General features: G+C 36.9%; 1 protein-coding gene across 2 annotated transcripts; it reads right to left on the bottom strand.

Moving 5' to 3' along the window:
* Positions 1-263: 263 nt before the first annotated feature.
* On the bottom strand, positions 264-25,021 carry AMIGO2 (adhesion molecule with Ig like domain 2). Of its 2 annotated transcripts, XM_026667828.2 has the most exons (3): positions 24,443-25,021; positions 23,567-23,660; positions 264-1,999 (listed from the first exon to the last, which is right to left on the bottom strand). In XM_026667828.2, the coding sequence occupies exon 3, from the start codon at positions 1,927-1,929 to the stop codon at positions 388-390; it is 1,542 nt and encodes a 513-aa protein (XP_026523613.1). In that variant the 5' UTR covers positions 1,930-1,999; positions 23,567-23,660; positions 24,443-25,021; the 3' UTR covers positions 264-387. The 2 variants fall into 2 exon arrangements, with proteins under 2 accessions (XP_026523613.1, XP_087824056.1); XM_087967930.1 differs by lacking the exons at positions 23,567-23,660; positions 24,443-25,021 and adding an exon at positions 23,406-23,440.
* Between the last annotated feature and the right edge of the window lie 1,488 nt (positions 25,022-26,509).

A 26,509-nucleotide genomic window follows, 5' to 3' on the forward strand; every position in this document is an offset into this window, starting at 1 on the left:
ACAGCTAGAGGCCTAAGCTAATAAGGACTTCTGCTGTGTAGGCTTTCTTCCACTGAATGAGAAGTGATCAAACATGTTTGAATGATCAAACATGTTCCTCCTTAAGGCTACCTCCTAATTCATTTCAGAGGAAATATTAGAAAGAATACAAGGTATACCAGCCTATTCTGCTACTCCTGTCATGAAACAACGAGCTCCTCCTGAATGTTTTAAGATTAATGCATGTTCTTCCCACTGAGAAGGAACAAGATAACAGCAATTAATTTGAACCTTCAAAATTTCCATTTTATTTAAAAAAATCATAAGTTTTCCATGACTTTTCTTTCAACATTGGTTAAAGCTGTGGCTACTGCTGACAGGATTATGACATCAGCGCAGGAGGAACATTTAAGAAGATGGCATGAAAGGCATGTCTGAGAATGCTGAGTTTGTGGAATCGCAGTCTGCTTTTGTTCGGGGTGTTTTCAGGATGCTTTCAGCAATTATAGTCTCATTGGGAAATATTCTGATTTTCCCATTTTGACCTGGTTTAGGTTCCTTCACAGGTTCAAGAAACACCACCCTTTTGCCACTGCTAGCTTTCTTCTCATCGACTGGAAGTTTGAGTGGTGTGTTGGAGGTTAATATGGATGCATGAGATGTGCTATTTTGGTTTAGTTGCCTTTTTCTTTTCTTTGATTTGCACTTACAAGGACAGGGCGTCAAGTAGAGGTAAAGAAGTACCAAAATAATACTGGCTACACAAGCTGCAAGGGTTGTAAAAGCAGTGTTAAATGTTTCATGTGAGTAAGATTTGTCCACTGTGAAATTGCTGACATTTATTCTTACTTCAATTGTTTCATTCAGTAATCTTTTCTTATTTATTGCAATGCAGGAATAAAGTCCAGAGTCTTCATACTGAGCATTATCTATTTCCAGGCTCCCATTATGAAATACTTTGAACTGTTCAGTTGTCTTTCCTGGCTCTAAAACTTGATTATCTGGCCTGATCCAAATAAAACTAGTCCCAGCATCACTGATTTTGGTATCACAGGGTACTATAATTCGCTCACCAATTTGTGCTTCATGAATAAATCCAAAGGCATGAAAAGAACCATTAATGGTGCTTTCTGAACAATTTAAATAATTGTTCTGCAATAAAGGCAGTTTTTGGGAGTCTTTATTGCATGTGTATTCAGTCTTGAAGTTTTCCACTGAAGTAAAATGTCGAAGATACCACAAGTTCAGCATGGAATAAAGTATGCAGCCACAATGAAATGGGTTCCCATGAAGATAAATTCCACTTAAGTGTCGGGCTGGTACTAATCTCATGTCATTAACTGGTATTGATTGGATCTGATTATAAGAAAGATCTAAGAATACAAGTTCTGAGAGCTTGTATTTCCCAGTATAGAGTTCAATTGGGAAGCGTGTGAGAGAGTTGTAACTTAAATACAGCTTTTGAAGGGTATGAATTCCTCCAAAAGCAGCAGAATCAACCTGTGCAATATGATTGTTATAAAGCAACAGAATCTCCAGCATTCTCAGTTCCTGAAATATAGAACTGCCCAATAACTTCAAATTGTTGGATGACAGGTCTAGGTACTTGATATTTGGAACAACTGAGAAGCTCCCAATAGAAATACTGAAAATGTTGTTATGATTGAGGATGAGGGTGTTCAACTTCTCAAGCAGCATGGGTATCCAGTCTTGGTCCAAAATCCCAATTTTGTTGTGACTCATATCCAGTCTTTTTATGTGTTTGAAAAGAGTTGATGGCACTCTTGAGAGGTTTCTGCTGGTGCAGCTCATAATGTCACTGGCACAGATGCAAGTGGTGGGGCACATTAAAGAGGCATTACAACATACACTTACAGTGAAAATTAAGAGGCAACCCAACCTCTTGTAGTTCCCATGAAGAGAGAGAATAGTGTGCCAAACAAAAGACATGACTGTATTTTAGCCGTCTTCCAATTTTCCTTGCCACCCTTTAGGCATGTAGGTCACTTTGTACCAATCACTGTTAAGACAGAAAGGGAGAGAGATACAATTTTTTTAAAAAAAGATATTAATATATAAAAGTATTCAACATTTACCATATTCACCCAAAAAGTTGCTCATAGATTTATGATCACCGCTTCTTGTTGGGATTAATGGATAAGCAACTAAAAAAGAGCCACAGACAATTATTTTTATATACAATGGTACCTTGGTACTCATTTTTAATTGGTAATGGGAAGCATGATGCGTACCAAAAACAAGGAGTAGCAAACAATTTTTTCCTGTAAGGAATAATGTAGTGAGTCACAAGGCAGCCGACACAGACAAGTTTTAGCTGGGACAAAATGTTGACATCAAAATATGCTGAGTATTAAATTTGACAGGATTAAATTTGATAAAATGAGATTAAATTTCAAAGCAACTGAATACCAAGGTACCACTATATTATCACTCTGCAAAACTATTACTGTATATGTAATAGTTTTGCAGATATATATACTGTATATATTATCACTCTGCAAAACTATTACTGTATACTGCAAAAAAGTGAAAAGACTTTAAAATATCCACAATAGAAGAATGGTTGATGAAGATAAAAGAAGTAGTGAAGATGAAAAAATTAACTTACAGTCTTAGAAAAGATCAACTATTACATTTATTAGTGACTGGAAAACCTTCATGGATTTTTATTTTTGCTAAAATATATAAAGAACTTGTGATTTATAGGATTGTCAATTAGAAAGGATGGCTTATGGAAGCTAGAAATTATGATGTATACTTAGAGAGAGAGGGTAAAATATAAATGCTTTATAGCCATAGTCAAAAAGATTGGAAGCTACTTCTTTAAAATCTTTTCTTGTATTTTTCTTTGTTTCTCTACTTTCTTTTTCTACTTTTACATTTACTATTATTCTGTATTTCCCTTTCTTTTTTAATATTTGTATTGCTTTTATCATTAATCTTTTAAAATAATAATTATATTTTAAAAGTTTATTATCACCATTTTTCCCTTTATGCCCATCCTTCACTCCCATGGAAAAATAGACAGAAAATAATTATACAACTCACTAAGCAACTTCCTTATTTATCAATATTAAAAGTTACTAACAATGCTAGAAGCTAGCATTGAACATGCTAATATGAGAAAATTCACCTCACGATGTCAGAAATGGTTGTATTCATATAGAAGGAAAGGATTAATGTGGTGTATCAGATACTGGATCAAACTGGATCAAACGTGTGGACTTGGTGTTCAAAATGCCAACCACAAAAATGTTGTAGTGCTTGATCCGCTAATGCAAATCCTGGAAAGGTAGCCAACTCTCACTAAACTGAATTCAAATGTTTCTACAAGTGGTAAAATCCAGTTGATATGAAAGCAGGTTTTATTAATTTGGTAATAAGGTCACTTTGGGAAGATATGATCTTATTTTCTCCTACATTTTTGTGTAGTTCAGCTGGAACAGCAAGTCCCAGAATTCCCAGCCAGCAGAGCTCATAGACACTTTGGAATTATAGCTTAGGCTAGCACTTAGGCTATAAGAAAAAAGTCAAGGAAATGATCGCTCTACTAATGGGAGAACCACTGAACTATATCTTCCAAAGATCCTGGAGCACTGGGGAACTACCAGAGGACTGGAAAAGAGCTGACGTAGTTCCCATCTTCAAAAAAGGAAAGAAATAGATCCAGGAAACTACAGACCTATCAGCCTGACCTCAATAACTGGGAAGATTCTGGAAAAGATTGTCAATCAGTGAACAACTGGAGGCAAACAAAGTTATAACCAAACAGGTTTGTCAAAAACAGATCATGCCAGACAAATCTTATTTTATTCTTTGACAAGGTGACAAAATTAGTGGACCAGAAGAATACTGTGGATATAATTTACTTGGATTTCAGCCAGGCATTTGACAAAGTAGACCACAATCTACTACTTGATAAGAGAGAAAAATGTGGGTTAGACAACATCACCACCAGATGGATTTGTAACTGGCTGCATTTAACGAGTAGTCCTCAATGGAACTGCATCTACATGGAGGGAAGTATGCAGTGGGGTACCCCAAGACTCCATTTTAGCCCCAGTACTCCTCAACATTTTCATCAATGATTTGGATGAGGAGATAGATGGGGAACTCATTACATTTGCAGATGACACCAAGCTTTCAGAAATAGTCAACACTCCAGAAGATAGGCTTAAGATTTAGAAGGATCTTGATAGATTTGAACATTGGGTTCTATCTAACAAAATGAAATTCAATGGTGAAAAAAGTAAGGTTCTACATTTAGGCAAGAAAAACAAAATGCACCTACTTTACAGGTGGTACCTTGCTCAATAGTAGTAACTGCGAGAGAAATCTCGCAGTCCTAGTGGACAATTGTTTAAATATGAGCCAGCAGTGTGCTGCAGTTCCCCAAAAAGCCAACACAATTCTAGGCTGCATTAACAGAGGGATAAAATCAAGATCATGTGTGAAGTGTTAATACCACTTATAATGCCTTGGTTGCTGGAATTGGGTATGTCTAGTTTAATGAAAAGAAGGACTAGGGGTGACATGATAGTAGTGGTCCAGAAAGCAATCTCAGGGATTGCCACAAAGAAGAGAGAGTCAAGCTATTCTCCAAAGCACCTGAGGACAAGAAGCAATGGATGGAAACTAATCAAGGAGAGGAGAAAAAAATTGGTTACAGAATTATAGCTGTCAATTTGTGACAATTTTTGGAGATAGAACAAACTTTGGAAAATGATATTTACACACATACTTATTGGCTCTCCACTCATATAAACCAGGGAGTGCCCCTAACTGTTTGAGAACATGTATTTTCTTAACAGATGTTTTTATCCACTATTAATGTGTCAGTATTTTTATGCATATTGTAAATAGTGATGTTTATTGCTGGTTTAAGACCGTAATAAAGTTATATTCATTCAATCAAGGAGAGAAGCAACCTAGAATTAGGAAGAAACTTCCTCACAGTTAGAACAATTAGAATGTTCCAATGCTGGAAATTTTAAAGAAGAGATTGGACAATCATTGGTTTGAAATGGTATCGGGTTTCCTGCCTGAATAGGGAGTTGGACTAGAACAGGGGTCTCCAATCTTGGCAATTTTAAGACTTGTGGACTTGAATTCCCAGAGTTCCTCAGTCAGCAAAGCTGGACTAGAAGACCTCCAAGGTCCCTTCCAACTCTGTTATTCTATTCTATTTGTCACATTTCAAGGCACAAATTACTATATTTGCTATCATACATGTCAATGGTTTCTCATTTTTGATTAGGAATCACAGATAGTCTACAAAAATTCTATAGGTAGTTTCTGGTGACAGCAAATAAATAAATTTAAATATCTCTCAAGGGTACCATTCTTTCATGAAATCTCATACCAGTTTCCTTTTTTTTTTTAAAAAAAATGGACTTTTTAAAGAAAAATGTAAATAAGTACAAAAGAGAACATAAAAACAAAAAATTAATATAATACAGATTAACAAGTTAGGGATTTAAAAATATCATATATCATATGTATTTCTAATATATTGTAAATTAGTTATAAATAGGTTTATATATATGTATGTATGTATGTATGTGTACACACACACACACAAGCACTATATCATCTAACAGGTGAAGTTCACCATTAAATGAACTGAAAATAAATATCAAGAACTTGTGTCAATACAATATAAATTACTGAATGAAATTATATACTAATTTCAATGGATATTACAAAGAATCTATTTTGAATATCTCTCACGAACTGAAATATAAATTCTATGTATAAGTAAACCCATCTTCCATCTTCCCCCTCTTCTTCTCTCTCCCCTTTTTATTCCCTTTTCTATCTGATTTTCCCTTCTGTGATCCTCCCTTCTGCTTCTTCCTAATGTTATAGTTACTTTTCAAATTACTCTTTTGTTGTTGTTGTTGCTTCAAGTTTTAAGTTTTTAACTCCCTTTCCCCCCTTTCCCTTTTTTACCCCGCTTAAAGTTGCTTGGTCATTAAAGATGGCTTCTTCTTTGTCCCACCCTTCTTGTTCTGACCTGACCATTTTTTTTAAGTACTATACTTTAATACTGTTTCATTGAAATAAATGAATTTAATGCTGTTTCATTCAAATTCTCACTGTTGCATTTTTTCTACATTCAACTTCAATCCCTTTATTCACACAATTTTTGATCTCATTGGTTTTGGGTCATACTTTACCAAGTCTATAAATAAGGTCTAGTGAATTTCTAAATTATTCACCATTGTGAAGTAAGAGTTTCAAAGAGTTTCAAAATATTCTATCTTTGCTTTATTAATAATTAAATCTATGCAACTTTCTATTAAATTTGAAAATGGAAGATGAACAAGTAAAAGAAACAATGATACAGTGAGCAAAAAACTTTAGATATAATATAGAACTAGAGAAATGGCATAACATATGGGAAATAAATTATAAGTTAACAATGGCAACTTCTTATAAAGAAAACTTATATAAAAAGTTTTATAGATGGCACTTACACCTGCCAGTTAGCCAAAATGTTCAAAAACATGCCTAGTAAATGTTGGAAATGTAACAGAAATCTGGCACATATCTGTGGTGGACTTGTATTAAAGCAAAAAAAAAAGGGGGGGGGGAATACACATGTGGTTAGAAAAGATGTTAGGAAACATGTAGATCTTTAACCTGAATTTTAATTAGCTATAGTTAGTACCAGAAAAAATGATAAACAAAGTGTACATTTAATATTGCATGTATTAACAGCAGCAAGGATTGTATTTGCTCAGCATTGGAAAAATAAACACCACTAGATGAAGAGATAATTAATAAGCTATTGGACTGTGCAGAAATGGGCAGACTTGCATTGAAGATCAAACCGAAAGAAGATACAGAATACTATCAAACATGGAATTTATTTTATCAATGGCTGGAAAAAAGGGGCAAAGATTAGGAATATGATTCGTATTGTTACGCAAATAAAATAACCCAGTGCAATAATTAAGTGTAATAGTAGAAAATTAATAAAACTTAAATAAAAATGCTTTTATGTTCTGGTCCTTTTTAAAAATATTGATTTATTACCTGATCTAGGTAGGAATATGAGACATGACAATCATATTCAATAGTAATATGCCACAAGAAAAAAATAATAATTTAAAATTACTTTGATATAACTGTTCCTTATCATTCAAAAAGAGCATATTAGAAAATAAGTGACAATCTCACATAATAAGAAAAAACAATGGTGTGCTGCTGTTTTCAAAGTCTTTGAGTGGTTTTCTGTTTAATATCATAGGATGATATACTAAAGATGAAACAGACGACTTATTTTTTCCACTTCCATCTACTTATATATTCTTCACACTGGTAATAAGATATATTCTACTTATCAACAGTCTGAATCTTATAGAGGTTGCTGTTTTATAAGTAGCATTTTCATTATAGCAAATGTGCTTTGATTCTCAATGTCACATATTGTATCAGGTGCTTACAGATAAAACAGGATAAAAGATTTTAACAAAAATGTAGTACAGGGTATTACTATTATTTAGTATTTAAAATTATAGCCTGATGTACAGTCTGACTGGTTTCCCTAATTAGAGGAAATAAATTCATGGCTATATATTGTTAATTAGGCATCTTTAAGAAAAGACTGAATGCTTTTCACAGGGACATCAAAATACCATTATCAGGATCTTGATAGCTCTAGAGCAGTGGTGGCTAACCTTTTGGGCTCCTGTGCCAAAAATTGTGCATTCATGCCCCCCCACCTCCTACGCATATTTGCGCAATCCCCACCCACTCACCCATTCTGATGGCCCCTTACCTGCACTGTGCCTCACAGCTGATTTTTGGCTGGTTTGAGGCCTTTTTCGGCCTCCCAGAGGCTTGAGGAAGGCTTTTGCAGGCTTTGTGGGCCGAAAACTAGCCCTGTTTCGTCACTTCCAGTATTTTCAGAAAAACAGGAAGTGACGAATTAGGCCTAGTTTTCAATCTGCAAAGCCTACAGAAGCCTGCAGAAAATCAGCTGAGGCGCATGCCTGCGCAGTGAGGTAAGTTTGCTTGCAGCTTGCATGCCGGCACAAATGGCTCTGTGTGCCACCTGTGGCACGAGTGCCATAGGTTCGCCATCATGGCTCTAGACCATGGGTCTTCAAACTTGGCAAGTTTAAGACTTGTGGACTTCAACTCCCAGAATTCCTGAACTAACATGACTGGAGGAGTTGAAGTCCATAAGTCTTAAAGCTGTCAAGTTTGAAGACCCCTGCTCTGGACCCAAAGTTCCCCAAATTCTTCAACTTCTTCATTAAATTTGAGATCGTTCATCAACTCCCAAACATTATATGAAAATAATTTAAAACTAATACTTTAACTAACAATATTACAAATAATAATGATTATGGTTATAATGGCTAGTCCCATCAATGGTTGGGGTTCAATACTGACGACTTTGGAAAAGCTCGCTGTAGATGGTAGTTTGGAGTCTGTTCCTAAAGATGCTTTAGAATAAGTCTGTCTGCAATTCATGTTATGTCCTGGGATCATCTGGCCTCTGCACATGGGTTATGTGATCTTATTAAAAGATGAGACTGCCTTCATTAAAGCAATGAAAAGATAGGAACTACATTGCAGTGCAACTTTTCAGAACTATTTAAGAAGCACTTCGTCCTAATGTCTACTTATGTACAGCATGAAAATACAACCTGAACCACATAACTCAGTAACCAAAACTTGCAGGTCCAAAGTTAAGAAATATTGGATCTTAGTTCAGCAGTTCCTCTTTTCATCTTCCATGAAGTACACTAAACATTATCAAAGAGGCCCTGCCCATGTCTTCTTTGAACTACCCGCTGGAGCAAACATTATTTTTATTAGTATTTTATAAATGAAGGTAAGAAATTATGATTTATTTGATGTAAGACTTGAATTTTTCTTTTTTCCTGGCAAATGTCTAGACAAGGATCTGCAATTTACTGGCAAGATTTTCAGAAGTTGTTTTGTTAATGCCTGCTGGGTGAGAGATAGTGGCCCAAAGTCATCCATCTGATTTCATGCCAAGACTGGGATTAGAACTCAAGACTCCCAGTTTACGCCTTTTACCGCCACTACTGGTTCTGAATCCATATCTATCATGCCCAAATCTAAATTTGCAAGCAAGGTGGAAGAAGCGGAGGTGCCAGCAGCTTGAATTCAATCTCTAGCAGTTACTAAAGCCCTTTGTGGCCAGCATAGACAAAATTACATGATGCAGCAGCATTAGAGAAACTACTGAGTTTCATTTCTATGTTTGAGGACAACCTGAAACACAGAGAACTGACTATTATTGCAATCTTACATTTTGTACAAAATGTCTAGGATTAAAGGGGTTTATGTTATTATTCTTTTTCAATTAAAATGTTGAAAAGAAGTACTTATAATTTAAATAGTCTAAGAATGGAAATGATGTTTTCTTTCAAAATGCCACGAAAGAGCAAAATTATTAAATATTTTTGCTTGTTTATTTGTTATATCCACAGTAAGCATCAAAATCCACTGGCTGAAAGATTTTCTTCCAGTTTGATTAGATTTTTTAGTTATACTGTGAAAAAAAATATCAGTAATATTATGACTTAATTTTTTCTGCTTTGTTGGACAACGAAATGAGTCATGTGTATTTGCACTTTTTAAAACATGAGAACATGCGGTTCTTTCTTACAAAAATCAGAATCAATTAGAATAGAGCTGGAAGGGACCTTGGGAGTCTTCTAGTCCAACCCTTTGCTAAAGCAGGAGACCTTATACCATTTCAGATAGTTTCTGTCCAGTATTTTTCTTAAAAACAACCAGTGAAGAAGTACCTACAACTTCTATAGGCAAGCTGTTCCACTGGTTAATTATCCTCACTGTTAGGAAGTTTCTCCTGAATTCCAGATTGTCTCTCTCCTCAATTAATTTCCATCCATTATTTGTCTTGCCTTCTGGTGCTTTGGAAAATAAGTTGATCCTCTCTACTTTGTGTCAGCCCCTCAAATACTGGAATACTACTATCATGTCACCCCTAAGGAAAGTTTCTTATACAGTTTTGATTTATTTATTTTTTTAAAAAAACCTTCTGATTACACTTACATATCATGTTAAAATAGTGGTGTCAAACTCAAGCCCCACAGGCCAGATCCGGCCCACGATGTGGCAAGATCTGACCTGTGGGGATGTCCTGGAGACAGTGAAGGTCCAGCCCCAGATGCCTCAGCTCCGGCCCAGGTTGGCCTGGTGCTGATCAATAACTTGATGGCCACATACTGGACTGGACCGCGCCCTGCCTTAGAACTGCAGCTATCCTAGAGCCAGTGAGGGCCACCTCCACCCTGCCCCCTGGAGGGGGCAAATGCGTGGGGCCTGGTGTCCCTGGGGACTGTCTTGCCCCACAAGCTATGTTCTGAGTGCTTACCTTTCACCCAGGATGCATGCGCTCACCGCCTCCTGTGCGCACGCCCAAGGGAGGCAGGGTTGAGGTGGTGGATTGCTCTCTCACTGGCTCCAGGGCGACTGCAGGGGTTGGATCTAAGGCTGACCATGTTTTGGCCCACACCAAATTGTAGACTAGTACTGTGCCCACACTGGCACCTCTATGCCCCACACGCATTTAGGACTATGGTGCTTCTGCCTGCAAGTATGCAATGGGCGATCACAGGGGCTGTGAGGGGAATGCAGCAGGCAAATGGCAGTGGTGTATGGCTTCTGGCATTGTGGGGGGGAGCAGAACTCCTCTTTCGGCATCAGGCATGTCAGTCCAGGTGTGGAGGCAACGGAGGGGAGGACAAAAAAGAGAAGCCACTGCTCTGCAGGTTGCCTCTGTGCCTGATGGGCCTCTGTGTGGCTCTCAGCTCTCCTTTCCCAGACCCGCATGTGTGTGTGTGGGCACAGGGGAGGTCTCTCCTTTTGAAGCCCTATGCTGTGACATTGGGGAGGAAAAGAACAGAATAAGAGAAGCTGGAATGGGGGCTTCTTGCAGCCTTCCATGGGGCTGGGGGCGGAGGGCGCAATGTGATTGGCAGCGGGTTGTGGGGGATGTGAAGTCCAGAGTACCTTGAGCACACACCACTGAGGTGGTAATAGGTTAGAAAATAAGCAAGCACTCCAAAAAACCAGCTTTCATGAATTTGCAGCTTGTCAACTAAGGTCTCTGTTGAGGGCACAGGGCTGCAAGGGTTGAAACTCCCCCCCCATGCATGCACGCACATGCACACACACATAGAAACTAACATGTGTGTGGGTCGGGGAGAGGCGAGCTGAGAGCCACCCAGAGGCCCTGTCAGCCGCAGAGGTAACGACAGGGGACAATGGCATCAAAATGCCTCTGTCCTCTGTCTACCACTGCCTGCCTGTTGCCAGCTCTGCCTGGAGCCTCTGTTAGCTTAAAAAAAAAAAAGGAAGGCGAGGGAGGGAAGAAGGAAATGAGAAGGAGGGAGGCAGGGAATGAGAGAGGGAGGGAAAGAGGAAGGAAGGAAAGAGGGGCAACTTGGTTGGAGATGCCCCAGTTCAAAGGGGAAAAAAAATCAATTTTGTGTTCTGTTTTGTCACAGACAGAACTTTGTTGGCAATCCAAGTTAACATTGGTATTCTTGAACAGCCATTTCCAATGGGGAAAACAGGACAAAGCAGAGCGGGGAAAATATTTTTCTTTGCTATATTTCCAGTCTAAATTAGACAATGGCAGGGTCCCTACAGGAGAGCCCTTTTAAGGATTATGTATTAATAGAAAAGCAACTAATTTATTTCTGTTCCTAAATGCTAAAGCTGTTGCACATTAAAAAAAACAGAGGAACTCTGATCAACTACACAACCACCATTTTGACAGTTTTGCTGTACTATTGTCTGTGGACACCCCCACAAAATGCAAGAATGGGATAAACTGAGCCTGGTTTGTTCTCAGTCTTTTAAGTGACCATAAACTACTAGCAAAAGTGGCATTTGATCACAAGACAAGGAAGCATTGAGAAATGTTTCTCCTTTTGCATTTAAGCATCCAAGAAGGGACAGGAAAGAAGAAAGGGAAAGAGAAAAGACAAAGAAAAAAGGAAAGAGGAGAAGGGAGAAGAAAGGAAAACGAAGAGGGAAGGAAAAAGAAAAGGGAAGAAGGAAGGAAGATTATGAGAGGAATGGTTTGAGGGAAATCCTACCTTAGCACTTGGCCACCAGCAGCCCTGCTGCCCTTTTGCCATGCCCTTGTCCCCTCCTCCTGACCTCTCCTGGTGGTCTCCCATCCTATTGCTGAGGATGCTTTGGAGAGGGAGTGCACCTGCCTTTGACTCACACACTTTGCCCTCCCATATACACCATGAGCAACCTGGCCAAGGAGAGCGAACATAGCAGTAGCAGCTTCAACAAGGAGGTAAGTGCAGCTGGGCGCACCCTTGGGGAAGCAGGGCTGGGCTGTGGGGTCCTGGTGCCCTGGGAGCTTGAGGCTGGATGCTTGCTCTCCATTGCCCAGGGCTCTGGGTGGTCTGCGCTGCCATCGTCCACATGGCCTGAGAGGGATGGTGAGGCTCCTCTGGTGGACAAGAGTTTGGTGCTAGCCCTGATCTCATCTTCTGCTGGAGACAATGGATCCCCCCCAGCCCTACCCAGGCCACCATAGGTGCCCCCCCCAACAGGAGTGATGTTGAGCTGGACACGCCCAGCCTAGCCATGCCCATCTGCCCCCCTGAGGTCAACCACAAGCTTGATGTGGCCCTCAATAAAATCAAGTTTGACACCCCATGCTAAAACATAGTGTAGTTTGTTTGGTCTGGGCTTATTCTGAACTTAATGCATTGAACACAGTACTGTGGTCAGTACAGTACAATGGATGAAATATTGAAGGCATCAAGGACTGCAATTCAGCATCCTCCCTTTTTAAGCTGTTATAACTGACATGATTTAAAGGAAGATGACATCATGGGGAAGTAAGAACATTTGAAAAAGGAAAAGAAATTAAAAAAGGAAAGATGACACCCACAAATATGCAATCAGATCCCTTTAGGTATAATAGCAAGTGAAAAAAGGGTAGGATTTTAACTATGCAGAAATGGCTGCCATCTTTTTGTTTTACCTCTCTTTAAATTGGCCTGGTGAGATTATAGTTGTTTATAGCAGGAGTCCCCAACCCCAGTCTGTGGACCAGTACGAGTCTGTGGCTTATTAGGAATTGGGCCATGCAAGTGAGTGAAGCTTCATCTGTGCATTCACAGAATCTAGGTAGCACATGAAACTATGGCTCCCTTGGTCCGTGGAAAAGTATTTTTCCATGGAACCAGTCCCTGGTGCCCAAAAGGTTGGGGGCACTGGGAGCACATCCATAATCCAAACTGCAGAGCCAAATTGTAGATGGTCTTTTTTTATAATTTATGGAAAAAATTCAAAATATATTCTCTCTAAAATTCCTTTCCTAATACATTCCTAGCAGCAAGAACAAATGGAATTATGAAGGTCTGTTGTGTTTTTATATTAGTCATTTCATGTGCTCAGCAATGACCTTTCTGTATCAATATATTGTATTAAGAATGAGTACTTTCACAGCTGAAAACACAGACCTAGAATATAAGCAGATTATAGCATGCTGCTGATTACATATCCCAAAATTACATTATATTTCAAGCTTATTGCTTCAGGTCAGCAATCTAGCCCATGGAAATGTTATCACACTAATGCTAAAAAGTAAGTTTGCTGAAAAGCAACAATTAATCCAATAAAATTTGTGGCAACCTTAAAATATACCAAATTAGTTTTGAACATTGTTAAGGCCACATTTAAATGCAATTCTTGCAATGCTTCTCAAAGATTTCTTGGACATTTTCTAACACTGCCTTCTTTTTAACTGGAGGAGGTAGGTTTCCTGTTGGAGTCCTCTCTCAAACATGAGTCAGCTAGACCAGGGTTTTAAAAACAATGCTTCATTAGAATCCTGCCAATCTTGATAAAGTTCCATGAAGGGGAGGTGGAGAGAGTTGGCATAAATCCAGCCAAGGGCACCTCAGCATTTTTCCTAAAGTTTTTTGGAGTTAGGCATGACTAGGGAACCAGACAAATGTTAAGATTGCTCCATTTCTGTGGTTAATGTTCATTCTCTTTTGTGCCCAATAGCTTTTATATATTTTAATAATGACTGTTTTTGTATTTTTAATGTTTTAATTGATTGATACATATAAGAAAATAAAAGGAAACAATAGGACAGGGACGGTAGGCACATTGGTGTGCTTATGCACGTCCCCTACAGACCTCTTAGGAAAGGGGTGAGGTCAATAGTAGAAAGTCTAAGGTTAAAGTTTTTGGGGTTTGGGGAAGAAACCACAAAGTCAGGTAGAGTATTCCAGACATTGACCACTCTGTTGCTGAAGTTGTATTTCCTGCAATCAAGTTTGGTGCGGTTAGACTTGAGTTTGTATCTATTGTTTGTTCTTGTATTGTTATGGTTGAAGCTGAAATATTCATTGACAGGTAGGACATTGCAATGTATGATTTTATATACTATACTTCGATCGAACCGAAGACGGCGTAGTTCTAGGTTGTCTAGGTCTAGAATTTCAAGTCTGGTAGCATAAGGTATTCTGCAACGAGTAGTGGAGAACTCTTCTTGTGAAATATTTCTGGACTTTCTCAACTGTGTTAATATCAGATACGTAATGTGGGTTCCAGACTGATGAGCTGTATTCGAATATTGGTCTAGCAAATGTTTTGTACGCTCTAGTTATTAGTGTAATATTACCAGAGAAAAAGCTACATAAGATTAAGTTAACAACTCTTAACGCCTTTTTGGCTATGTAATTACAGTGGGCTCTAGCACTTAGATCATTAGAGATGAGTACTCCAAGATCCTTGACAGAATTTGGATCATCAACAAGGTCTTGACTATTCAGCTTCTATTTTATTTTCTGTTGGTTTTTTTTTTTGCCAATGAGGTTCACAGCCCTGTAAGGTGGCCTTCCGATCCCCACATCCTGCACCTGCAGCCCTGAGACCAGGGAGATGAGTTTCACAGCCCTGTGTGATCACCCCAGCCCAGTCCGTCATAAACCAAATTATTGATATTTCTTGAAGTGACACACGACCCGAGAAAGGCTACACTTTTTCCCGATTTTCGACACACCAAGCTGAAAAGGTTAGCCATCACTGGGCTATGGCAATGGATAGCTTTTTTAAGAAGCAGGCATATATTCCGTCTAGTCCAATAGATAGAGATGGTTTTAGATTGCGTAGTGCTTTTTCAACATTGTCTTCTGTAAAATCGATATGTATTAGATCATTGTAGTTGTCTGTGGTTCGACTAGGAAATATTGGGCATGATCCATTGCATTGCTGTTTACAAATACTGAGGCAAAGAATGTGTTAAAGAGGTTGGCTTTAATGGTGTCAACGTTGCAGTCTTTACCATTAGGTCCTTGCAGGGGTGGGATGGACCTTGAGTCTTTTAGTTTGTTGTTTACAAAATTGTAGAAAGCGCGGGTGGAATTGGTGCATAGAAGGTTTTCCTCTTGTTTAATGTGATAATTGGTGCATTCAGTCTTTATCAGGTGGCATAAATTTTTGTATCGGCTTTTGAAGTTGGCAACGTGACCAGATTTGTTTTTCTGCCAAAGTGATCTCTTTTTGGATTGAAGCTTCCTTATTGTTATGGGTAATCTGTTTTTTTCTGGTTTTGGGAGTTGTTATTGGTACATATAGTTGCCAATCAAGGGATGAGAGATTGTTGTCTATAAGATCATAGTTGCCTTTTTTGAAGTTACAATTGGGGATCACATCATTGTGATGATTTTTGTGTGGATGTATGTTGAGACAAAAGTCAATCATGCTGTGGTCACTGTTGGAAAAGGGTTCTTTAATTTGTATTCCATAAATTGAATTCAAACTATTGCAGAAGATGAGATCGAGGCAGTTGTTAAGTCTAATATTGTTGGTTACTAGTTGTTCCAATCCCAGATTTGTTACAGCATTGTAGAAGGTTACATGTATGGATTCAGTTTTACATTTGTTTAGGGTCCAGTTAATGTGAGGTAGATTGAAGTCACCAAGAAAGATGTATGTGGGCAGGATGTTGCCCATGTTAGTAGTTAATTTTGCTTGTTTACATGTTCAATGTCATAATCAGGGTCTCTGTTACATAGTAAAAATCGAAATGTGATATTTAAGGACAGTTCACAGACGATGGTCTCAGGAATAGTAACACTAGTAATTTTAAGGTTCAGAGGTTCCAAGAACACATTCCATGATTTGAAAAGATCAATGTTTGAGAGAGTAAAGTGGTGCAAAGGAAGTGGTTCCTTTTGCATATGCTGTGTTCAAAGCTTTTTTAAAACAAAGCATTCTTAAAAGCTTTGCAACCATACAGAAACCAACTATTTGCCTTGGGATTGAATATTAAATATGATCTACAGAACAAAATTTCAGAATTAGATTAATTATTTTTCACTGGCCTAGTTACTTTTTCAAACAGCAATGATATTCATATATCATATGCATTATACATAACCATTATAACCTCCTGGGAACTTTGCTTTTATGTCCACATTCAATAACCATGATAATTCTAATTCACAGGTTTACAATTAAACTAATTTAAAATTCCGACTTTTATGTTGTATCTACCTAACAGATAGAAATTGTGTATTTTTGAACTATAGGAATAGTACAGAATTTGTAAAATAGTATCAACAGATAATTCTAATAAACAGTAACCAGAACATAAGAAATGTGTGGGTCACAAGTAATTCAGTAACAAAATACAATATAAATTGCCGATAGAGAATCTTAAATAAAATTATTGGTTAAACCTCTGCCATTGACTAGATTAATATATAGTACTGAGCCATTGCTTGCTTTAACTGTGTTGTATTAAAAACCATAACTGATGAAGTTTACGCAACATGCAAAGTCAAAATCAAAATCAATATCTTAAGCATATTGTGGCTTTGTACATTGTCTGAATTCTAAGACTTCCTGTAGATGAAGTCATTACAGACCAGTCTTCCTCAAACTGATGATCTCCAAAAATGCTACTGTAACTTATGTTATTTCTGGTTGTGTAATCCAACAATCTGGAGGTCATCACATTTGAGAAGTTTATTGTACATTGTACAGTGGACCAAGGAAAAATCTGTATGATACTAATGAGTCACAGAGATGTGATTTAATGTACACCTTCAATTATGAATAAAAATTATAGCATCACTGGACACATAAAAATTGTGCAGGTTTGCTAGAACATCACTGAAGAGGGAAACTTTATTCAAGCAATAAATTGATTGCTGTATTTTTGTTACATTATCTTTCTCTCTCCATTTGATGCTATCCAATTTGCACATTAATTTTGCATTCCATTTCAGCTATAATTTAGTTTTAATAGCAGTCCCATTTTGCCTTTACCTCACTTTTTCTGGATTTTTTTTAAATCATCTTGTCTAAAGAAAGCAATTTGGATGCTACAGTAAAAAGCTTGCAAACTGTGCTCTGAAAAAATATGAATTTTGACTACATGGTTATTTTTTTAATAAATTATTTTTATATTTTCCAAACTGTAGTCTATGGGCAATGCATTTAGGGAGGTTTGAAGAGGAATAAGAATAAAAACTCATCGGAATGTTTAAAAGACACTAATCCCTAGTAATTAGTTGAATAAATATGTTATTTATCCATTACTAAATTAGGAAAAGATAGAATTTTAGAAGACAGTTTTATGGAGAAATTATTAAGAAATTATTAAGGGAACTATTTCTATTCATCTGTTAGTAGCAGATTCAGCTCTTTGACCAAAGCCTACAAAGGCAAGGCAGATTTTGTTTGTAAACACATTTTCCCATCTTCATTTGAATAAGATGTCCGGACATCATGAAACACCTTAATTTAATATTCAGATGCAGAGATAATTACCAGCAATTACAAGAAAAGGTACAAAAAGCTTATCAGCACTGGAAGTTATTCCACAAGTATGTGGTTTTAACAGCTGGCAATTTAAAATCTCAGAAGAAACATGCAGTTATCCAACATATAACATGCTATCCTAAACCACAAGCCTAACCACTAGCTGCTATTTACAGGAATGGTTTCAGAAACAACCCGCCCCCCACAAGCTTATCATTCATCTCTGTAACTGGTAGATAAGAATTAGAAAACCCAATCCTGCAGTTCTGGCTTGTTTAGACACTTACCATAATCTGTAAACACCAGAGTGATTTGAGAGGCTTAAATAAAAAAGGAATTTTTTCCTACTGCTTTCCTTTATTAGAGATTGCTTTAAACATTGAAGAATGGATGTAATTAATAACCAAATGTATTATTGGTCTTTAATGCATCAAACATTCATGTTTGCAATAGGTTAACACCCAACAACTGTTTGCCCTTGTTTTCTCAAATAGTCCCCAAGTTTTCTGAGGGCAAAGAGGGTTTAGAGAGAGACAAAAACAATATATATATTGTTGGCAGATTTATTTTATGCTGTGCAAATAAAGTTGCCTTACTCTGTTAAGAGGAAAACAGATTATATTGAATAAACCGCTGGAAATTTATCTTGTTAAATAAATGATTTCCTGGTCTACTGCATCTCTGGGATAACTGTTAGAAAACACAGAGCTGCCTACACATTCTGAATGAGATTCTAACACTCATATTCACTGACATGCCCCGCAGGTAGTATTCACACTTGAAATGCAGATTCATTTTTCTGGGGAAATTCAGTCATGATAGGTTTCTTTATGAGGCATGAGTTACCATTACTGAATGTACAGAATCCCATTTGGAAGCTGGGTGTTCCTTTAAAATAAAAGCAAGTATGAAAACAGCTGATCTAAAAAATTTTTTGGGGGGTTAAAGTGGTCCTTAACATAAAAATAAGATGAGGCTGATTTTGAAAGAACTGGGGGCTATGGGGTTATTTTTTAACAGTGATATATTAGAATTTACATTAACATCTTTCACCTAAGCTGAAACCACATCTAAGATGAAACCACAAAACTCTTAAACTATGATGGTTTCAGAATGTCTTATCTTTCAGTCTGTGTTATAACAACAACCCATTAGGTGTTAACACTCCCCCCCATCATGGCTGATCTCAAAATCAAAGCAGGTCAAGTCTGATTAGTGTTTATTTGGAAGAAAGCCAAGCTAGATTTGGAAGTTTTAAGAAAATCTAAATAACCCAACAATGAAATAGTAAATCTCATCAATACTGTTGCAAAGAAAAATATGAATATATCCATGAGGTTGCTAACAGTTGAGCTTAGCCTGAAAAAGACTCTCTCCTTACATTCACTCCAATGCCATGGAAAGGAATAGTTATCTGTTGGATTATCTATTGGATAATCCTTTGGATTATCTAAAAAATAGTTAATTTAGTCTGATTTTTCTTTTGATATTGATCACCATTATCGATTTCATTGAGTGTTTTCTCTGATTTCTGTACTGAAGCCCTTTTAGATCTTCCAAAATATGGCACAAGAGCAAATCTCTACCTTTTTTTTGCTTTTATACTAAGCATGCAGGCAAGGAGGAAAAAGAAATCCATTTAGGAGTAAACACTTGTGCAATACCAAGAATGCTTAAGTGTACACAAAGAACACTATTAACTCACATTCAGATATGGAAACATGTTTTTCGCAGTACAGAATGTAAAAAACAGAATACTTTTAAAAAGGCAGCATTTAGCACATGCGGTACTTTATATGTAAAATTAGAGACAAACAGATATAATTCTAAATATAAAGGGTTGATCAAAAAGTTTCAAAGGAATGAGAAAATATGAAAAAAAAAATCAAAACGCAGAAAAGAAAGAAGACAAAAAAAGAAATATATAAATATATGACTTCACCTTTCATAACAATTAACTTTCTTTAGTATCGAACATAAATAATTTATTTCCATTGACTGGTATAGCTGGATAAATATGTTCCCCTCAGTTACAGGATAAAAACTAAAATGGAAGCAGGAACTCTGTCAGATCTGTGTATCTGCCATTCTTCAATGGAAGAAGGGGAGGGGGGAGTTGGTACAAGTAATCCTTTTTGATGTAACCTTAATATCTTAAGTCTTGTATTGAATCTGTATAACTTGCACATGATATACAACTGGTGACTGGAGCCCAGGTGCCTGGAAACTTGTCACCTCTTGGAGAGATAGCAAAAGGAGAAGGGGCCATAAAAATTACAGCTCCGAAAGAAACTTCTTGGGAAACTTATCTCAACTACATTCCCAGAAAAGGGGGGGGGGGATTAACATGTTGCTTTTTTGTATTGACTAAATCCACATCAGAATAAGGGGAGGTGTTCTAACTCTCTTTATCTATGCTGTATGCCTGGAGGCATATTAGACCCTGCTTTGACTAGTACTTGAATAACTTCCTTTTTACAATAAAGAATTCCTTTTGAAGTAACCAGTTTTTCAGAAGTTCATTCTTATCCTTTGAAGGGGTGAGAGTCTGGGCCTTACATACATTGAAACTCTTTCTAAAGGATGGACTGAAACTGATGGCAACTTGATGTCTTGATGGCAACTAGTTCTTTACTTACTTAATATTTGTAAACTACCTTTCTTTAACAGCTAAATATTACAGAAACATTCGGTAATTGCACCGTAGTGGAGAAAGCTGAAATTTGAAAACCAAATTTTTGTGTGGTTTACTAAACTCCTAGCACTAACATTATTCAATAAAAGCTTTTCCTGTTTCAGTTGGACATCTCTTTTATGGAGGATTAGCCAATACAAAGTTCTGCCCTAAGTGTCATTCAAATATATACAGTGGAGAATGGTTTTCTAAGGTTTTTCTATATCCATTTTTTACATATAAGATCACCGCTTAGCAGAGCTCCCTAAGAAGTGATCTTCACAATTGCCTGGTAGCATTCTGTGGCTTCTAGAATGCTGCTTGGAAAGCTATAGGATCCTCAAGAACTGCATCAGAAGACACAGAAAGAGATGTTGGCTGAGCTAAGAGAGGGAAGCACAACTTCTGACCCTTTTATTGACACCATTGTTATTTCTGTGCCTTCCATGAATGACCAATTTGTCAACAGCTTATCCAAGTCTGTCTCTAGCCAAAAATCTGGCCATTGTTGGCAACTGTTCTTTCCAAGAAACAGGGAATTAAGCTTCAGTATTCCTTCCATCAGATACTTCAATATCCTGACTCTGATTCATTCATTCATTTATCCCTCATATTAGGGATATTTAAGACAAATTTAAGTCAGGTGAACTAGCTGGCTGCGGAAGTCTAGAAGTTAAAGTCCACATCTTAAAGTTGCCAAGGTTGAGAAACACTGCATTAGATATACAAAAACTTCATAATTACTGCTCAGTGGCAAGTTCAGTTATTCAGTTACACTGGATGTGGTAACTCTTTTTAGCAATATACCATATTGGTACGTTGATGTTTATACAGGAAACAGTGGTGCAGTAAAATAAATAACATCTAACAACACTTTTTAAAAATCAGATTTAGCAATATTATATATAGGGGTTGATAATTTCACTTTTTAGAAAAGGAAGTATTATGGACAGTCACTCTACACTTGACAAAATTTATGAAATGGATAGAAATAGCAGGATATTTACTATCAGGAAATGAGTACTGAAATAGTTTTTAAATATATGCAAATTTTGTTTAGTGTTGTAACATGGTATCTGCTTTCATTTTCATTGGTCCTATTGCCCTGCTATGGTGTTAGATATTCATGAACTAATCTGAATAACATGGGTTAAAATGAAATTTGATTTTTACTGAAGTATAAAATACCTTTCAGGGAAAGGCAAAAAAATAATAATAATCTGATGATGTCTGATCATGCTCAATGGACAACCAGTGGTAATTGGCAACAAAACTGAAATCCAGGAAAAGAAATGCGATAAGAGTTGGTAGAAACCTGAATATCTCATTTGTCTTATTTTTCTCATAATATAAGAAAAATAAGGTACAACTGAAAAATGGATGATTTTCATATAACTTCTACACAAGAACAATATATTTTTCATAAAAATATTATCTAAAGATTTTCTATTCTCTGTGGGAGAAAAGGTAAAAATGTTCTCAAAGGCGTTGTATTTCTGCTTTCTTTAACTGTCAATCATTCCAGAAAATGCTGGGAGAAAATAGAACCATTGATATTTTATTTTTTTTATCTTACAAGAAAAAATTGTTAGAAGAAAAAAGGATAAAAAAGAGAAACTAATACATTTCAGGCATTCAAAATTATTTATCTATGACAGATTTGAGTGTGTAATGAAAGATCCAGAAAAAACAAAATAATGATGTTAATTTCAACTTCTATCAAATTCAATGGTTTGCAGTTGTTATTAGTAAAAAAAAGCACAATTGCTTCATTCGAAGATTTAGGGTAAACATCTAGAATACAAAAATCGCATGAATCTGATTGCTGAGCCACCATAAAAGAGTGATACTAAAGTATGAGATCTAAATTATTTCTTTCCTCTAGGCTAGAAGTCTTTGTATCTTTTTAATTTAAGTTTATCAAACTGGTCATAACTATCCTTAATCAGTGTATACATTGCATTTAAATGTATGTTTTATGCAATTTTTGAGAGAATTTCCTTGCACTTTCCCTGAAGTATCTGATAACTTATATAACAGTTTTTAATCCTTTTTAAAGCATTTTTCAGTGTAATGTAAGATCCAGAAAAAACAAAATAATGATGTTAATTTTAACTACTATCAAATTCAATGGTTTGCAGTTCTTATTAGTAAAAAAAAGCACAATTGCTTCATTCCAAGATGCAAAACCTCTACTAGCCTTGGATAAAGATGAATGAAAATGTACTATTTTGTGTAAATTTTTACGTAAAGGGCAGGCGGTTAATCTGTACAGTTAGGAATTTGCTGATGAATGCTAGTCTTACTCAGCATAGGAAGCATTTCGTATCTACCACAAATCTAGGCTGCAATTGAGTATATTTCATTAAAAGTAAATCTATTACAATTACTTTCATATTCAGAAATTTATTGAAAATTGCATTGTTAATTTATAGATGTACCCAGCAGATTCAATTAATCAAATTTACTAAAGTAAACACATTTTAATTGGCTCAACATATTCTCTACCAAAATTAAAAATAAAATATAGACTCTTCAGATGTCTATTTAATATACACAGGAAACTTTGCAGACGTTTATATACATTATAGTATGTTTCCTAATAGTTTTGCTATCAGTCATAAGTGATGTTATAATTGTATCAATTGCAAACAATGCCACCTACTTTATATTTGTGTTAGGTGCACATACACTGGATTTTTCTGAACATATAAACAAGGAACAACTCTTAACAACTTACATTATTAATTTTAGTCAGATTTATCTTTTTTACATTTGTGTAGTTTGCTGTGACATAGGTTTTTGATTCATATCCTATTTTCTCCTTCTACTATGAAGTCAACTCACCATGTAATTTTGACAATCAAATTTTCCCAGTTGTTGAAATTACTCTACCTACCATTCTGGCTGATCCAGACAATTTCATAATTGTAGATATTTCCAGCAGTTCAATTAAATACATGCAGTAAATTCTTCATCCATTTTTTCTTATTGTGTTCATTAAGAATTTGTTATTTGATTTATTGATTCATCTTGATTGTGATACCTCAAATTCCTTACCTTACACTTCATCAACATCTTTTCAGTATTGTATTTCACCACTCCTTTTTCTCATTCTGGTTCATGCTCAGCAATTAGTGTCAGAAAAACACCCCTGTCCAAAAAGCAGAGAGTGGATGTTTATATTCATAATATTTGTGTAGGTTGGCTAGTATTTATAAATGAAAATATAAAAAGAATTATTGTAACCTAAATACATCCCATCATAGGACAAACTATGACCACCTTATCAGTGATCATCCTTAACTCATTCTCTGAAGCCATGCATATTTCCAAAACATACTTTCTTGGGACTTTATCATTAAATTAAAATAGATTTGGGAAAGATGGCCATTGCAACAGGGCATCACTACCACCGAGCACACCTGAACTCCAAAATTTCTAGGACAAAAATGATCCTGTGGAGTTGTGATGCCTCATCAATTGTAGAATATCACTATATTCTGGATATCTGGGAAATATCATGCAGCACCATTCTCAAAAGAACGTTGAAACCTCCTGTTCCCCAAGTTTGCTTTAATGATTGATGCTTCCGTGCCACGCTTAGTTAACCTCTCCCACCCACTCTGATTATTCTCCGCCACTGCGTGAGCCCTCCTTTTTAGAAAAAAAAACAAGCAGCGCCACGTTATTAGAAGGTCCTGTGGCAAAGGGTTTATCGGGTTTGATGATTAATTATGAAATCATAATGACACAACTCGCTGCTGAAGGATCGCGCGTAAAGAAGGTTTGTTAAGCGCTAAAGAAATCGTCAACATCCGTGCTCTCCTCCCATTCCATTTAATATATAGCTTAAGGTGGAATCTCCGTACTGAGAAGAAGCTCCCTATGAATGATTGAGTCTTGCAAGGCGACCGTCCTTTTTGGAAAGCTTACCTCGGATTACGATGGTGCAGGAGCCAATGATTCATGGCAAGTCCAAGAAAAGATCCGAGTCTGGATTGCGCCTTGGACTTTACCACGTCGTTCGCCTTTTCCAGCCGCCATACATGTTCCTTTGCACAGGCTCGGTCTACGTTTGAAGTTTGAGGTCTGAGGCAACTGGAGAGGCGGCGGCAGCAGACCAGCGCTCTGGGCGCGCACTCTACCTTTCCTGGACAGCTGTTCTGCCGCCTCCGCCCACCTCTTGACGGCGGATTGGCTCGTGGCGCCTGAGCAGACGCCTTTGGATTGGAAGAGCGGCCCAAGCGCAGACGATCCTGGCGATTAATTGAGAAGTACTCGGATCTCGAAGAGATCGAAGCGCGTAGATTTCCTCGTTGCTGCTGGCCCCGTTCCTTCAAGGGCCCAATAAATGCCGTGCCATCAAGCTAAAGGAGGTGGAGCTGAACACGTGGAGGTGACGGAGCGAGGAAATCGATGGGGATGGGCAAAACCTGCCCAGGGGAGAACTTCTCGAAGGATTGGAAAGGAGCATAAACCTCTCCCCCTTCCGAGTCGTTTCAGAGCAAGAAGAAAGCACGAATATGTGGGTTGTTTGGACACCGGCTGTAGATCTCTTTTGTTCGTTTACAAAAGCTGCAGAGTGCTGGCAGCGGCTGGCGCCGCTCTTGAGCATGTTTATAAGGGATTAAGCCCTGCTTAGTATGATGGCTGCAATACCATGCACTGAATAAAAAGGGTCCAATATTGTTGCACAATGAATGAAATTTCCTGATGAGTAAATGAGTAGGCATATGCTTGAGTTGGTAAGTATAGGATACAGTTCTGGCCACTTAAAAGGTCAGATAGCACATTTCCTCAATCCCTGCCCTTCCCATGTGCTTATGTCCTGATCTCTCTAGTCAGTGTGACATCCTAACTAGCATGGGAATTAAAAAGCACATCTGGAGCAGACCAGATTAGAGAGCCTGTGTTTAAATTCATCTGATTCAGCAGATGCTAGTCTTTAATTAAGAGCCTTTTTAATTAAAATGACATCCATTTGATGAGCATTCATATAATACAGGCATACTGACTGCACATGAGATGTGCATGTCCTATAAATGTATTTTCAGATATAGAAAGATATATTTCACTTGAATGAAATTCTAATATTAATTTTACATGTAATTATTTAGATATTTAGTAGGAAAGATAAACACATGAAGCTTAAAGATAAGAGACACATGAAGCTATTTTCCACATCAAAACAACTTATGTGCAGCCAGAATCTGAAAATAACATTTAACATAGAGTAAATGGTTTGGTTGAGATCAGCATATGTGGGACTGATTGGGGTAGATTGTAGGGGTGATATTGAAATATAATTTTATATTTTACATATTGTATTTTATTCAAATTTCATTTTAAATTGTATTTTATTTTATCCAATTCAATTTTAAATCGTTTTTATCAGATTCTAGTAATAATTTGTGACTGAAACTCTGCACTTTGATATGGCCCAATGACTAATCAATAAAGTAAAGACAAAGTTTCATTTTAAAGGTAGTTTAGCATGAAACCTCATGAAAGATATGCAAAGTTACTTAAATCTGTAGCATATAGCTGTTGGAAGAAATGCCCAGTTTGTTTCTCAGCTGGGAGCTGACACCAACGGTTTGGAGAAAGAATTTGAGTTGCCTGAAAGGGATCTTTTATTCAGGAAGGCAAGAGCATTCTTGGGTTGCAGACCAATTGTACAGATACCAGTTCTTATTTTTATACATCTTATTCCGTTGAAGTTTTTGTGTAGTTTAAGGATTATAGGTGTTTCTTTAGTTACAGTGATTGCTCTGATTTTGGTTTTCTTGTCTTGGTCTAATCTTGCTCAGTATTCTGTTTTTTTCCTGTCCTGGGGTTAATCTTGTCAAAAGGAGGGGGAGGAAGTTTGTGTAGATAAATGTTTGTTTTTGTATTGTCTGGAATCTATGTTTTGTTATTTCTAGTGATGGCCTCTGGAAGTTTTCCAGGGCCTCCTGTTTGTTTGTTATTTTTAGTCTTTGTCTATGTTTCTTTTTGTGA

This window comes from Notechis scutatus, chromosome 6 (assembly GCF_049901735.1).
Source record: "Notechis scutatus isolate UNSWTSFEM ecotype Mainland chromosome 6, rNotScu1.2, whole genome shotgun sequence".
Taxonomy (NCBI): domain Eukaryota; kingdom Metazoa; phylum Chordata; class Lepidosauria; order Squamata; family Elapidae; genus Notechis; species Notechis scutatus.